General features: G+C 41.8%; 1 protein-coding gene across 7 annotated transcripts in view; it reads right to left on the reverse strand.

Annotated features, from left to right (window-relative positions):
- Nucleotides 1-3,475: 3,475 nt before the first annotated feature.
- gapvd1 (GTPase activating protein and VPS9 domains 1) overlaps nt 3,476-12,977 on the reverse strand; it is a 30,194-nt gene continuing 20,692 nt past the window's right edge. For 4 of the 7 annotated variants that reach the window (XM_086313700.1, XM_086313699.1, XM_086313696.1 and 1 more), the window contains 16 exons: nt 11,716-11,850; nt 10,970-11,089; nt 10,270-10,347; nt 9,149-9,495; nt 8,965-9,052; nt 8,169-8,201; nt 7,474-7,542; nt 7,244-7,372; nt 7,013-7,139; nt 6,791-6,903; nt 6,013-6,172; nt 5,682-5,869; nt 5,224-5,437; nt 4,608-4,680; nt 4,298-4,495; nt 3,476-3,871 (listed from right to left, as the gene is read on the reverse strand). In XM_086313700.1, the coding sequence (XP_086169826.1) occupies nt 3,731-3,871; nt 4,298-4,495; nt 4,608-4,680; nt 5,224-5,437; nt 5,682-5,869; nt 6,013-6,172; nt 6,791-6,903; nt 7,013-7,139; nt 7,244-7,372; nt 7,474-7,542; nt 8,169-8,201; nt 8,965-9,052; nt 9,149-9,495; nt 10,270-10,347; nt 10,970-11,089; nt 11,716-11,850 (2,213 nt within the window). In that variant the 3' untranslated portion in view covers nt 3,476-3,730. The remainder of the gene's footprint in view (nt 3,872-4,297; nt 4,496-4,607; nt 4,681-5,223; nt 5,438-5,681; nt 5,870-6,012; nt 6,173-6,790; nt 6,904-7,012; nt 7,140-7,243; nt 7,373-7,473; nt 7,543-8,168; nt 8,202-8,964; nt 9,053-9,148; nt 9,496-10,269; nt 10,348-10,969; nt 11,090-11,715; nt 11,851-12,977) is intronic. The other 3 variants (XM_086313701.1, XM_086313698.1, XM_086313697.1) reach the window with 1 other exon arrangement.

Raw genomic sequence — 12,977 nt, forward strand, 5'->3', positions numbered from 1 at the left:
TCAACATATATCTGCAATCACCTGTAGAAATGATCACCACTGATCTGATACTGTGCTTAAACTGGAAGGGATATCACACCTCATGTTTGTTGGACCCGCATATCTTGGTGTCGTTAACCCCCAGAAGCATGAGCCAATAAAAACACAGAATTTTAATACAAAACAAAGCCTCCTTGTATCTCAAATCAGCCAAGTGCCACATAGTCGTAAGATCCCATCGCTAAATCTGGCCTATCTAGCCACTGGCTTATGCAACTAATTAACTTCACACACTAAAATTTGAATTTAAATTAACATTTGCAAGATATCATCAGGGGACACAAAGCACCCCACGAAGAAGTTTATGATGGGAAAGAGGGAGAAAAAAAAAAAGTGTACTAGAGGAGGCAATCGGTGAAGTAAGGAGGGCTTTTAGATGAGGGGATATCTCCAATTACAATCCACCGAAACACTTGTCAGCAGTAATGAAATGTTTGCTGAGAGGTTGCTATTTGTGGCTGTTAGATTGGATGATGCTGCTCCACTGCCCCCACTAACAATTATATTCCATGCATAAATTTACTTACCTTCATTTCTATTGTGTGAACCGTCAGCCAGATATACCTACAACTGTCCAAGGAACCAGAAAATAACGATACACTATTGTGCATGTACAGCGTGTGTGTGAGACACTCCCGTTCTCATGGAGCCAGAGAAGAACAGGGAAGCACAAAATTTTAAATTTTAAAATGTTAAAAACAAGGGGGGAGGGGGAAGAAAGAAAACTTCCGCTTCTTTTATTGGTTTTAAAGAATTACATAATGCATTAATCACAGTAAAGACAAACCGGCTTTCTCCGCATGTCATAATTGTGCAAGCTTACAATAAAATTTAAAATTAGATGCAAGATGTAAAACCTTTCTTATTTTTTCTCTCCTCTGCTCAGCCTTTCAGCTCAATCGTACAGGGAACAGAACAGTAAAGCTTTGAAGAATGGATGAACTCCTTTAGCCTTCTCACTTCACACCACTGCCCAGAGTGGCTTGCATACAATCAAGGCTAAAATTACAAATTTGTCCAACACAATCATACGCGTTTTTTGTGTTTAGATCAGCACTTCAGTTGGGAGTGAGTGGTGGGGGAATTCGTAGCTGCTACGACTGGCTATCTTAAACATTAGCCAGGTCCAAATAATTTCATCAGCTGTGTGCAGTATGTATTTCCAATTACAGTGACATCACATAAACCTCATTAGTATAGATGCAACCTGCAACTTGATTTTCCAGTGCATGGTTTTCTCATCAAATTGATTACACAGACTCTGCAAGGAAGTGTAGATACACATACAAATCCTTTGCATATGCTACTGTAGACGAATATATATACACACACACACACACACACACAGGGATATATGTATATATACATATGTTTTTTTTAAGCATTTGTGATGTTACCCATAAACTGCTAACCAGTTTGAAAGTAACAGCATGGTGCTCATCTTTGCTACTCATTTTTTAAAATCTAAATATGGTTACTTTAGATGACTACAAGCCCCCTCCCCCCCCAAAAAAATGCACCGTTCCCTCTCAAATTTTCCAGGAAAATACATCCGTTTTGTGCAAAATAAACCACTGAGTTCAGATATGCAAGTATCACGGGCACAGAAACTTTGCATCCTCTTGCAGGTTCAATTACTGGCCTGTGGCAAATACTGATCCTATTCTAACAGTTTACAATGATTGACAGTGTACAGACCATTCAATGACTTCATGCAAGAGGAGGCAGAGGGTCAACCAATCGCACAGGCGTCTCACACGCTCACTAGACAAATAAAGAAAAGAGAGGAAAAGAAAAGGAAACACTCACGTACTACACCAACCACTTCAGTATAAACTGCAAGTCAGTAACAATAGTGTTGATTATTTACTCTTCTATACTACTGTGTATTGTGCTGTCAGGTCATTTCCCGTGAAAACTAACAGGTTATTTAAAACTATAATACATGTAGCACGCCTGTATACAAAAATGAAGCAGAGGATTTCAAGAGAAAAGGAGTTTTAGTCATTTCTTGAGAATTAAAGACATGCTTGTTCTATAATTGGAAAGATACAATGACACTGGGATATCACAGCACACCAAATTGGGAAAAGAAAAAGAAAAAGAGGGGGGGATAAGTGCACATAAACAGGAGTCCCTTTGTTGAACTAATGAGGAGGTAGAGAGCCAATATCCAATTGTTCACTAGTCTGCCCATGTGGACACATGTGGCATCTCAGGTATAAGATTAGAAACTAAAATGTCTTTGTTCACTAACAAAGGCTTGTCTTAATTAAGGGTGACGCGACCACAACAAGCATCACAGCAGGTCAATATCCAACTTTTCCTTCATTCCTTTCCCTGTTTGCAACCATTTCCAACTACTGCACACACACAAAAAAAAAAAAAAAAAAAGATCCAGTACTCTGGTGTCAACCAATGCAGGACAGTTACTGTGTACAGACAGATATCAGGCTCATTGGTTTCAACTTTGAGGTAGGATCTAGAATTCCGAAATGGGGATATCGTTAAAGGGACCGAGACGCAACAGTCGGTAATGTTATGATGCCAGCAGTGAGGGCTGGACAAAAATGTCTCAATGAGACATGGTTGGCCCGTTGGAGTAGTGTGTGTGTGTCTTGGTTTTTGTGTGCACGTATGCACTTAAGGGTGGGGATTGTTCTTATGTTGGGTTATATATTAGAGAAAAAAAAGTAACTACCTGTACAGCGTGCCCCACATCAAAGGCACTATTTTCCTTTTTTTTTTTAAAAAAAAAATGCCACCAAAGCTCTGTGCATGAGCTCACCCTGTCTTTGTTAATCACCCAGCATCCTCACCTAAGGGCTACTCACTGCTAAGGTGCCTTTCCGAACTCAAGCATTATTTTTTAGCAAGTCTACAGTAACATCGCTTGCCTCTGACATCTTGAATTGGCATGATATGCATTTTCATTGTTAAAAACTAGATTAACAAAGCATTAAACAGAATGACAGAAATAAATACATTTTATCTCATATAAATATGTGGGCCCTTACGTCCAAATCGATGCACATTGGGGTAAACAGTTCATGATATAAGCTGCCCTATTAGTTTTTTTGATACTGTAACCTTGGGAGTAGTACGGTTAATTGTGAACTGATCTCAGTGTTTATGAGTCACTAAATCCCACCGGTAACTATCATTCACTGTAAATTCCTGTGTCACAATGGGTTTAGTGAACATTATACTGTAATTTAATTGGAAGCCTTTCCCTTTCACCCCGGGGAGGGGGAAAAAAAAATTGATCACATCAAGGAAGTCTGGTCCCTTTATACAGGATAATGTTGATTTAATGTCATATTGTAATTATGTATATATAAAATGCCTAATACAGACCCCAAAAGGAAACCTGACTGAAAAGACAAGAAGATAAAAGGAAAAATTCAAATCAGGTTCAAAGTTAATATGTTACCAATTTTTCCCATAGGCCTTTTTTTTGTTTGTTTGTTTTTTTCCCCACTACGGCTCAAACCCTGGATTTGTTCACATACGTACAGTAATATATATTTTGTAATCTCTCAACGTCTCTGGCTATGTACAAGCTATACAAATACAGAGCAGGCTGAGGGCCAGGTTTTATAAGCTGTGCAGAGGGAGCAGTTGGTTGGGAAGTCTCCCAGTCTCCCGGCTCCTTCCCCCGCAGTCTGCCCATACAGGTGGCTGTTCTGCTTCACTTGCGATCGTCGATGGTCTTAATGAATTCCACCGCCGCGGTGAACTGCATCCACCAATAGCACTCCTCCCCACTCAGCCGGCTGGCGTAGAAATTATTGATGTACTGAACGGTGGACAGCAGGCAGGGCGGGTTTGCCTGGAGGGGAGGAGACGTGGGGATGGGCTCGCATTAGCCACTCAACGAAGCTCATGCAGCATCATATTTATTTATTTATTTATTTATTTTTTATATATATATATATATATATATATATATATATATATATATATATATATATATATATATATATATATATATATATATATATATATATATATATATATATATATATTTTTTTTTTTTTTTTTTTTTTTTTTTTTTTTTTTACATATTTACATATAAAAATATACACAGCTTAGCAGCGGCGTTATGGTGTTTTGCCACAGCATTCATTTTTATGAGAAGTTTTTATGATGGTGATTTTTTAATTTTAAAAGTCAACAAGTCATCTAAATTCTTACAATTAAAGTTGAAGAAATTACATTGTGGTAATAAAAAGGGAAGAATAAAGAACAGACTCACCCTAATAAGGACGAAGACGAGCACGGGAACAAAGTCGTCTGCTCCAGGGACAGAATCCTCGTTGGCCAGACTGAGGAGATTCATGATGGTGGAACACATCCGCAGTATACACTGGACTTTATCTCGTGGCGTCTTGTATGCATTGATGCTCTTAATCTCGGACTGTGCAGAAGGCCAGGGAGCTTCCTTCAGGTAAACCTACAACCAGGAAGTTTTTCAAAATCATCAGCTTTTAAAGTACCAGTACCTCTAAAGTATCTCCCTTCTTTGGTAACTGAGAATATGTTAAAAAATAGATATATATTTATACCTCTGGGATCTGAAGAGCTTTATGATTTGCTGTCACAACTTTTGAGAGTCGCTGGATATGTTCATGGAAAAGCCTGTGTGTGTGTGGAGGGGGGGGGGGGGAGAGAGAGAAAGACACCTGGGTTTAAGACAACAGTGAGAGAACGCAATCTGTCCAACAATAACACACATCAACTTACTTTCACAGCAACAACTGTTTACAAAGTGCTTTGACAGATGAGCAAAAGCAGGATACTAATAAGGTAAATCGAAACAGAAAGCCAGACTTGAATTAAATGTAGTCACGTAATACAACGGAGTTGACCTACAAAACTTGCTTTCATGGATTCCACCAACATATATGAATGCAATCTGTTTATACATGCAATGTTCATACAAGTAAATGGGGGATATTTACTTAAATTTTGAAATTAGTCACAGGATCCTTACAGGGCATTTTTACACCGAGCCAAAAGCCCTTTAGTGAACTTGTATAAAGGCCAAGATATAAAAGTTCTGCTATCTCTAGAGTTTCAGTTTTAAATCCTCCTAACAGTTAAAAAAAAAAAGAAAAAAAAAAAAGAAAAGAAATCCAATACTGCCTAGTGAAGCACTTTGCTTGGCAGTGTGCTACTCACTGGTCTCTGAGAATATCTCCATCCTGATTGGGGTAGAAGGCCAGTTTAAAGATGCGGTTCATAACACTGCGTTCGATAGCCATCTGGGCATCCTGCAGCTGGTCCTCGCTTGCATACTGCCAAATGGCATCACGGGCCATGGCGCCGTACAAGTAGCGCAGAAAATCCTCCACTGCTGCTGTCTTGTCGTCGGCTGCTGTGCACCCCTGGAACGCTGGAGAGAGAAAGTGATTTAAGCCTCGCATCTTCAATAAATGACATTAGTATCTGTAACCGTCGTGCTGCGCTCGAGTTTGTGGACAGACTGCAGGCACTTCAAATACTTGGAAAAAAATTAAAATATTCTACTAACAACAATGGTAAAGTATTTAGTAATGTCACACTAGCAGGAATCTCTAATGTGGAGGACTAAGCAAAGAAAGAATTCAGTTCAACTAAATGTGAAAACATTGAAATACCTTTAATGAAATCAAGCATCTTAGACTCCATATGCTCGAGGAGAAGTCGAACACAGACTGTGGTGAAGTAGCGGTTTGCCACCTCCTTGTCTCTTAGCACCCTCTGGAGGAGCCTCTCCAAATGGGCCTGAGAGGTCTGCAGGCCCTGACGACACCTGGTTAGATAGGCTATGTACGGTGCCCGCTTTCTATAGGAAACAAAGAGAAACACAGGCATTTTATCATTTTCACTGTAGCTCTGCGTTTCATTACATTAAAAAAAAAAAAAAAAAAAAAAAAAACTAATTAAAACACACAAATAAGGGTGACTTTCCAAACCCTCCAGATTTACCTGTAATCTTCTGCAATGGCAGCGAGCAGCTTCCTGCAGGTGCGCGCGTCAAAGCGGCTGACGCACCGAGTGGTCTCCTGGATCTGGGCCATCAGGTTCTTATCCTGAAGGTTGATGGCTTCTGCTAACTGGATCTTCAAGAAGCAGACAATCTCGTTTTCTGAAAACAAGAGACAGCAGTGTGCATTGGACAACAGTGAGATATAATGTCAATGAAAGCCCCAAAGAACGAGTAACATTAAAGTTTATAAATGTATTAAACATTTGATATCAGGTTTTAGTAGAACATCCTTTCCTTGCATTTACTTAGTGACGTGTTAGAACACTTGCCTATTTTCAATTAAACTGAGATTATTTTATATGGCCACACGCGTATGACCATATTTCACTGAACTTTTCAACACCCCCCATATTTCAACCTTGCCCCAAACCTTCAGAAGGTGAAGTTGGCACAGATTTGGTGTCTTGCTTAAGGACAATCTGAGCAGGATGGATGGTTGCCAACATTAAGGGCATGTGCCTCGCTCCCAATGGAAGTGTGTGACAAAGATACCTACACTGTAGAAACTTTTGGTGCTGCTCTAAATTAGTACACTCTAATTTCTTGTTAAACAAGTTTTAAATGAATTCCACCTCATAATCCGTTTGTTTGTTTTTTTAAGTACTCAGTAGAAATATTCATACAAATCCAGCATGGCAGCATGTTCAGTTTAGTAAAATAAAAATCAAATGAAATGAAACCAGATAGATTAACTATTGGGTGTTCAAGCACCTTTACCTTCAGGATCCATGTGATCAGGCAGCCCATTTCGAGTAGTTGCAGGAGCCATGATAGGCAGAGCCACTGAGTCTGCAGAACACAAAGCCAACCTCAACTTCTTCTTTGCATCACTGTGGGGGGAAAAAAAAAATATCAATTGAGCCCTATCTATGAATCATCTGCATCAAGAAAATTTAAGTGTCAGTGTAAAAAGAGCTTGGCTATGTGCTGGATTATGACCTGAAAGAGAACTTTGTTTCGTGCTGTTGTGCCGTCTGGCTGGCTGAGTCTGGGAGATCATCTGCAGAAATGTTCTGCAAAGTGTCTTCTCTCTGAGCGTCATGCACATTGTCCTCAACACAAAGATCTGTTAAAGTAAAGAAAGCATAAATATATATTAATGTATTATGTCTCCTGCAGGTCTACCTCTCGTGCATGCATGGTGTTTTGATTTTTTTTCTCTGCTCTGACCTCCTGCACCATCATAGGAGGCTCCGGCTGTGGCTCCATCACTCGGGCTGGTCCTTTTAATGTTCCTGTATTTGTCCAGGATGTCCTCAGCTGCCTGGGCTTGAGTGCTCGATCTGAGCAACGGGTCATCTGTGAGGGTGAAAGAGGAAAAAAGAAGCTTGAATTCAAATTAAACTCACAGTGGTGGATCTCTGCTTAGCAATCAAGACTGAAAACAAACCATGACTGACCTTGCGGGATATTGTGGACAACTTCATCTTTCTCTTGTTTGTCCCTTTTCCTAAATGCTGCAATTGGAGCTGTGGGGCAGAAACGTGTGATTAACTAAAACAGAGTGGCAATCCATTCACCTGGTCACAAATCGCCTGTTGACAGCCACTTTTGTTAAGTCTTTGGTGTTTTTGTATGGGAGATGAAAAATCTTAGTGTGTAATGCATGGCATCTACAAAGTATTAGACCAGTGAATGCTTTTAAAAAGAAAAAGCAAACATTTTGATGGTAATTCGACCTTTGGCTTAAAGCAGAATATCCCAAAGACATACTGTAACTAATTATAAAAGAGGTAGTGTATATGGATGTGCATAACCCTACTGACGCTTATTCTATTGACATAAAGGCACCAACACAGCAGAGTTACAGATGCTAAAATTTGATGACACACACACAGGAGAACTTGGGTGAAATATCTACATTCATATTCTGTTTTCGCCAGGGAGTAAAAAATGAGTGAATGAATGAATAAAAAAAAAAAACATAGCGAAACACAGAAAATCGGGTGTCGATGAGAAACGCGACTGTGGGAACTCAGGCTACACCGTGTCACATCACAGCTCTACAGTTCTAAGGCAGCACAAAGCAGCAAGGCACGCAGCCGCTGGCTCCAGCAGTAAAGCTAGCTCGATGATGACAGCATGGAAGCGTTACCTGGGACTTCACTCTCAGCCGTCCAATACAGCACTGTGAGGAACACAACAGACAGGGTTGGCCTTTCAAGCACAGGCTGCTGCTCTGCGGGATGACTGAATCACCATGCAGAGCAGCAGGACAAACACAATGGCGTTTACAGAGGTGGCGGTTTAGACGTCAAAGCCCTTGACTTTTTCCAGTCCTGCATTTTATGAATATCAATCCAATGTTTACTTTAGAAGTACCATTATCTTAAAGAGTAATAAGCACTAATTCTGTGAAGGCACAGCTCATTATTTCCCAGACAGATGTATGAGAGATGGTTGTTGAGTAGAACTCCAACAAGAGATGTGTCATCTATCAGCGCTGATGACAGAGAGGTCTATCTAATGACCATTAGCCGCTGGCTGACAGCACTGCTGGGAGGGCTACAGCCATACAATCTACACAGCTAAAGCTCCTCTGATGACTGATTAGCTTTGAAAAGTCTATATAAATCTGCAGCTAGTGAGACCTGAGAGAAAAAGGACTGGACACGTCTCTAGAGCAACTTCAAACAACAAGAAACATCATTTTCCAACTGGAACATCAGCAATGGAGTGGACAACATGGATCATCAGTCTCTTTCTCACTTTATAAATTGCTTTTTGCTCTGCTCTTTAAAGTGTGATATTTCCTGTCCGTTGTGATTAAGAGAATGTTTTCTTCCCCCCCCCCCCAACCACAAAACATATAAAAGGCACACTGCAATCACACTGATCACAAGTTCATTTCTCGGCACAGGGAAAGACTTGCAAGTAACCCGTTTCCTTACCTTTGGGAATGGCTGGCACAAAACGTTTCTTCCACCACGGCCTGTTGCGATCAGATTTCTCATCGTCGCTGTCTTTTCTGTCCTCAACCTTTAAATGTAAATTAGCACATTATAATCAAACATTAGCAGGTGGTTTATTGAAAGCCGACTATGAAAGCAGCCCAACTACACAACAGCTCGTTACCTCTCCTTTCAGGGAGTCCTTGCTGGGGGATGAGGATGGACCCAAGGCGAAAGCCCCGGCAGGGTCGCGCTCTTCGACTGCTACCCGCCGGTTAAGGCCGGGGTCACTCGTGGGCCGGCGACCTGGGCACACGATGTCAGAGCTGCGGCTGCGGACCAGCCTGTCAGGGAACGAGTGGCGCTGCTTGGTGTGTTCCAGCTCGGACTGGGCCAAGCAGTGGGGTGTGAAAAGAGAGTGGCGAGTCTCCTGCCCCAGGGCACTGGCTTCAGGGATGGGAGGATCGGGAGGGGGGTGAGGGGGCCTGGCATAGTGCACTTTTGGCCTCACTATTGTTCCCGTGGAGGAGCCTGAGGTAATAAGGCAAGGGAGAAAAAAAAAAAAAGCACTGAGAAAATATTCAAGAAGCCCTAGTTTTGATTATATTTTCTTTGAGCTTTAAGTTACCCACTTAACAGCTTACTGCACTCTTTTCTTTCCCTCCAAGTGCATTTGTGGATCTTTATTTATAGCCCTAAATATACTAATAAAACTCAAATCAATTTATGAGGGCAAAAATTGCTGCTCTGTACCATAAAAGCTCACCTGCTTCTAAAGAGCAGTCCCTAAACATAACATTCACGAGAAACAAAAATGTGGGGGGACTGCTAAAGAGAGATGTAGGTGGGAGATGAGCCCTAGGTGTAGGCCACCTGTTCCAAGGGTAGACGCTCTCCTGAAAAGCTTCCAATGGCAGCCTCGTGCCATGAGCACAGTGGGACAAGGGGACAGTGCCAAAGAGCCTGGGGTGAGGTCTCTCAACCTGTCATCCCTTCACCTTGCCCCACAGACACACACACGCACACACACACACACACACACTTCTCTCAAACATTTCCACCTGCACTACAAACAAAATGCACAGAAGCCAGAACAAAGACTGCTGAGAATAATTTGAGATTCTAAATGATGCCAATGAAGAGATATTTCACTTGCACTTACAGTAATATGTCCAGTAATTGGGGGTTGGAGTAAATTTTGCACAGCTCAAGCTGTTCTGCGATTCCATGACATTATGGCAGGGATTTAATGATACTCATTTTTAGCTCTCATTGGCTGTAGAGCATTCTGGGAGTGCAAATTACCTTCGGCGGTGGAAAGGGGATCAAACATGGCCAGCAAGGAATCAACCTGTGATGGTGGAGATGTCAGATGGTGTGCTCCTGAAAAGAAAAAAAACAACAAAGATATAGAAGACTATTCATTACAGAGCCGCTGAAATTACAATGCACACCAATATTCATTTTTTAAATAGGCCAATTTAATCTCAAGTGGGCCAGCCCAGTACGTCCAATGCCTCCATATTTCAAAAAAGTAAGTGAAATTGGAGCAATATGTCAGCAGTCTACTGCCATCTTACTTCAGTGTGGTATGGCAGGCTACAGGCCGTGACCCAGCCTCTGGCTCGGATGGAATTGTTAGTTTTATCTCCACTCAACATATCCTAAATGACCTGCAACAAAATGTTCCTGATGTGATAAGGTGAAAATATTAGGGCGCTCCTCTCTGCACTTTCACATGTTGCAAAGCTACAGAGCGGGTTGTATTGGTTGGGCCAGTATATTATGAAGTGCTGGTTTATTCTGTACCGTGGTCTCCAAAGTCGGCCCCCCAGCAAAGAGCATGCAACCCTTCGATATAACCTCAAGTCATATTTATGGTTTTAGGGAGCAAAACTGTGATTTACTTTGGTGACAGCTGTAAAAGTGACAGGGATAGATGGTGACCAGACAGACTCTAGACTGATGGTTTGGCAATCCTAGTGGGGATGTGACACACTCCTACCGTGGCCTGACTCCTCCCCATCTGGACTGGTCACAGAGTCCTTCCCTCCAAAGTCCGAGCTGCACTCTGACCTCAGATCCTCAATCTTGTTGGGGATATCTTCTGACGTCGCACTGATACCTGTGGCACCCCCCACACAAAACAGGTGTTTTGACATTTAGGACAAAAACAACTCAATATCACCTATGAAACAAGGTTTTGGGCAAAACTGCAAGTGCAATGGTTCTAAAACAAAAGAGGATATTTTTCTCTTTAGACTATGCTGTATGGTCTCTCTCAGCCGGGAACCCACTGGGACCTCTAAATTGGTAGCGTAAGCTCCCCGTGGGTTATGGGAAAGACACAGATAAGAGTGATCATCAGACGCATACTATCCATCGGCTGGATCCCGTGGGACGTTTTCCTGTGAGCTGAACCAGGAACGTCACCGCTGGCTTCTTAATCTAGGATACTACTTCATGCACGTCAACATAACACGTGCACCTGAGCCCATGGACAAGGCAATGAACATTAACCTCTGCGTCATACAGAAAAATTCACTTGGACCCCACTATGCTGGTAAGGACCCTCCTAACAACATGACCACTCTTTCCACACCAGCAAGGAGAGTGTGAATGGTTTTATCTAACCTGAATTTAGCAACGACATTCCAGTAGAGAAACATAACAAAATGAGGCAAAAACAGAATGAGATCTTTCATAGTAAACAGAAGCCAATAAAGTAGATTTAAGACAAGGTGTTTATACCTGAGACGACACTGAGGCCCGGTGTGCTGGGTCTCGAGCTGACTTCTCTGACCTCTGTGTCATCTGAGGTGCTGCCGACCCCAGAGCAGCTCTCCAGCTCCTGCAGACGCTCCTCCTGCTTCAGGTCTGCGGCTTCTGCACATGAAAAAACAGGGAAAAAAATCTCTCTTATGAAAATGGCCACAAGAATCTGAACTTACTCAAGGAAGATTGCTGTGATGATAGTATTTTGCACTACCTTCTTTTGTACACATGGAAAAAGAAAACAACAACAAAAAAAACAAATAAAGCATACATGATCATGTCTTATAACTGCCAATCCAAACAATAAAGCTAGTATAGCCAATTCTGTGGCTACCCAACGGAGCAGTTGGGTCGAACCCTGAGGCTCCACACTACTAGCGGTACTCATTTGCATGCTCGTTAGTAATAATGTGTTGTTGAAGTGCTCTTCGGAGTGTAGTTTTCTGCTGCCTAGCCATGAAACAAGCGCTCTACTTGAAGCACGCCTCCGATCACGCCATTACAGAGAACAACAGGGGCGGCAAACGTAACCAAAAAAAAAAAAAAAAAAAAAAAAAAAAAAGCAATCAAGGCACTCATGCATGTCATTTCTGCACAGCACATATTGAAATGGTGTACTACTTCAATTAACATAAGGCCCAAGCTTTTTGAAGAAACACTGTTAATAAAGCTCTCGACTGATTTTCACAAAACGCTGGTTTTCAATAGAGGGACTCAAGCACGTAATCTCCCATTAACAAAAGGTTTGGTCTAAATGTTCAATTTGCAAGAACGGACTAAATATAATCTGCAACTCGTAATAATGCATTTGCCTTGCAAAGACACTGTAACAATGTTAATGATGCTTTGACTGATTAGTGACACACAAACACACAACAAAAATGCACAAACCAGTTTCAGAGCAGTATCGTGCAAGTCGGAGCCAGATAAAGAACTGACACCATGTAAGCTGACTGAGGACAGCTGCTGTCCTTGCGCTTCCCTCCCCACTGCTCAACCACAGGTGCAAACACACCTGGTGGTCCCTCTAAGGAAACCCTAAGCTGCCTTTTACTGGCACTGGCAGATCTGCCCTGAAAGACAAGCAAGTGCATACAAATATGATGACAGATGCACGTGCACATTTTTTGGTATGAATGCAGTGCAACCACACCTGGTGTCCCTTCCCCCCACCCTTCCTTACTATATGGAAGAAACATAAATATACTGCATGCATAAATAAGCACACATGTGAATGC

Source organism: Aulonocara sp. 'chitande type north' Nkhata Bay, linkage group LG12 (assembly GCF_057382095.1).
Source record: "Aulonocara sp. 'chitande type north' Nkhata Bay isolate Kocher_YH1m ecotype deep benthic linkage group LG12, A_spYH_male_GT1.1, whole genome shotgun sequence".
Lineage (NCBI taxonomy): Eukaryota > Metazoa > Chordata > Actinopteri > Cichliformes > Cichlidae > Aulonocara > Aulonocara sp. 'chitande type north' Nkhata Bay.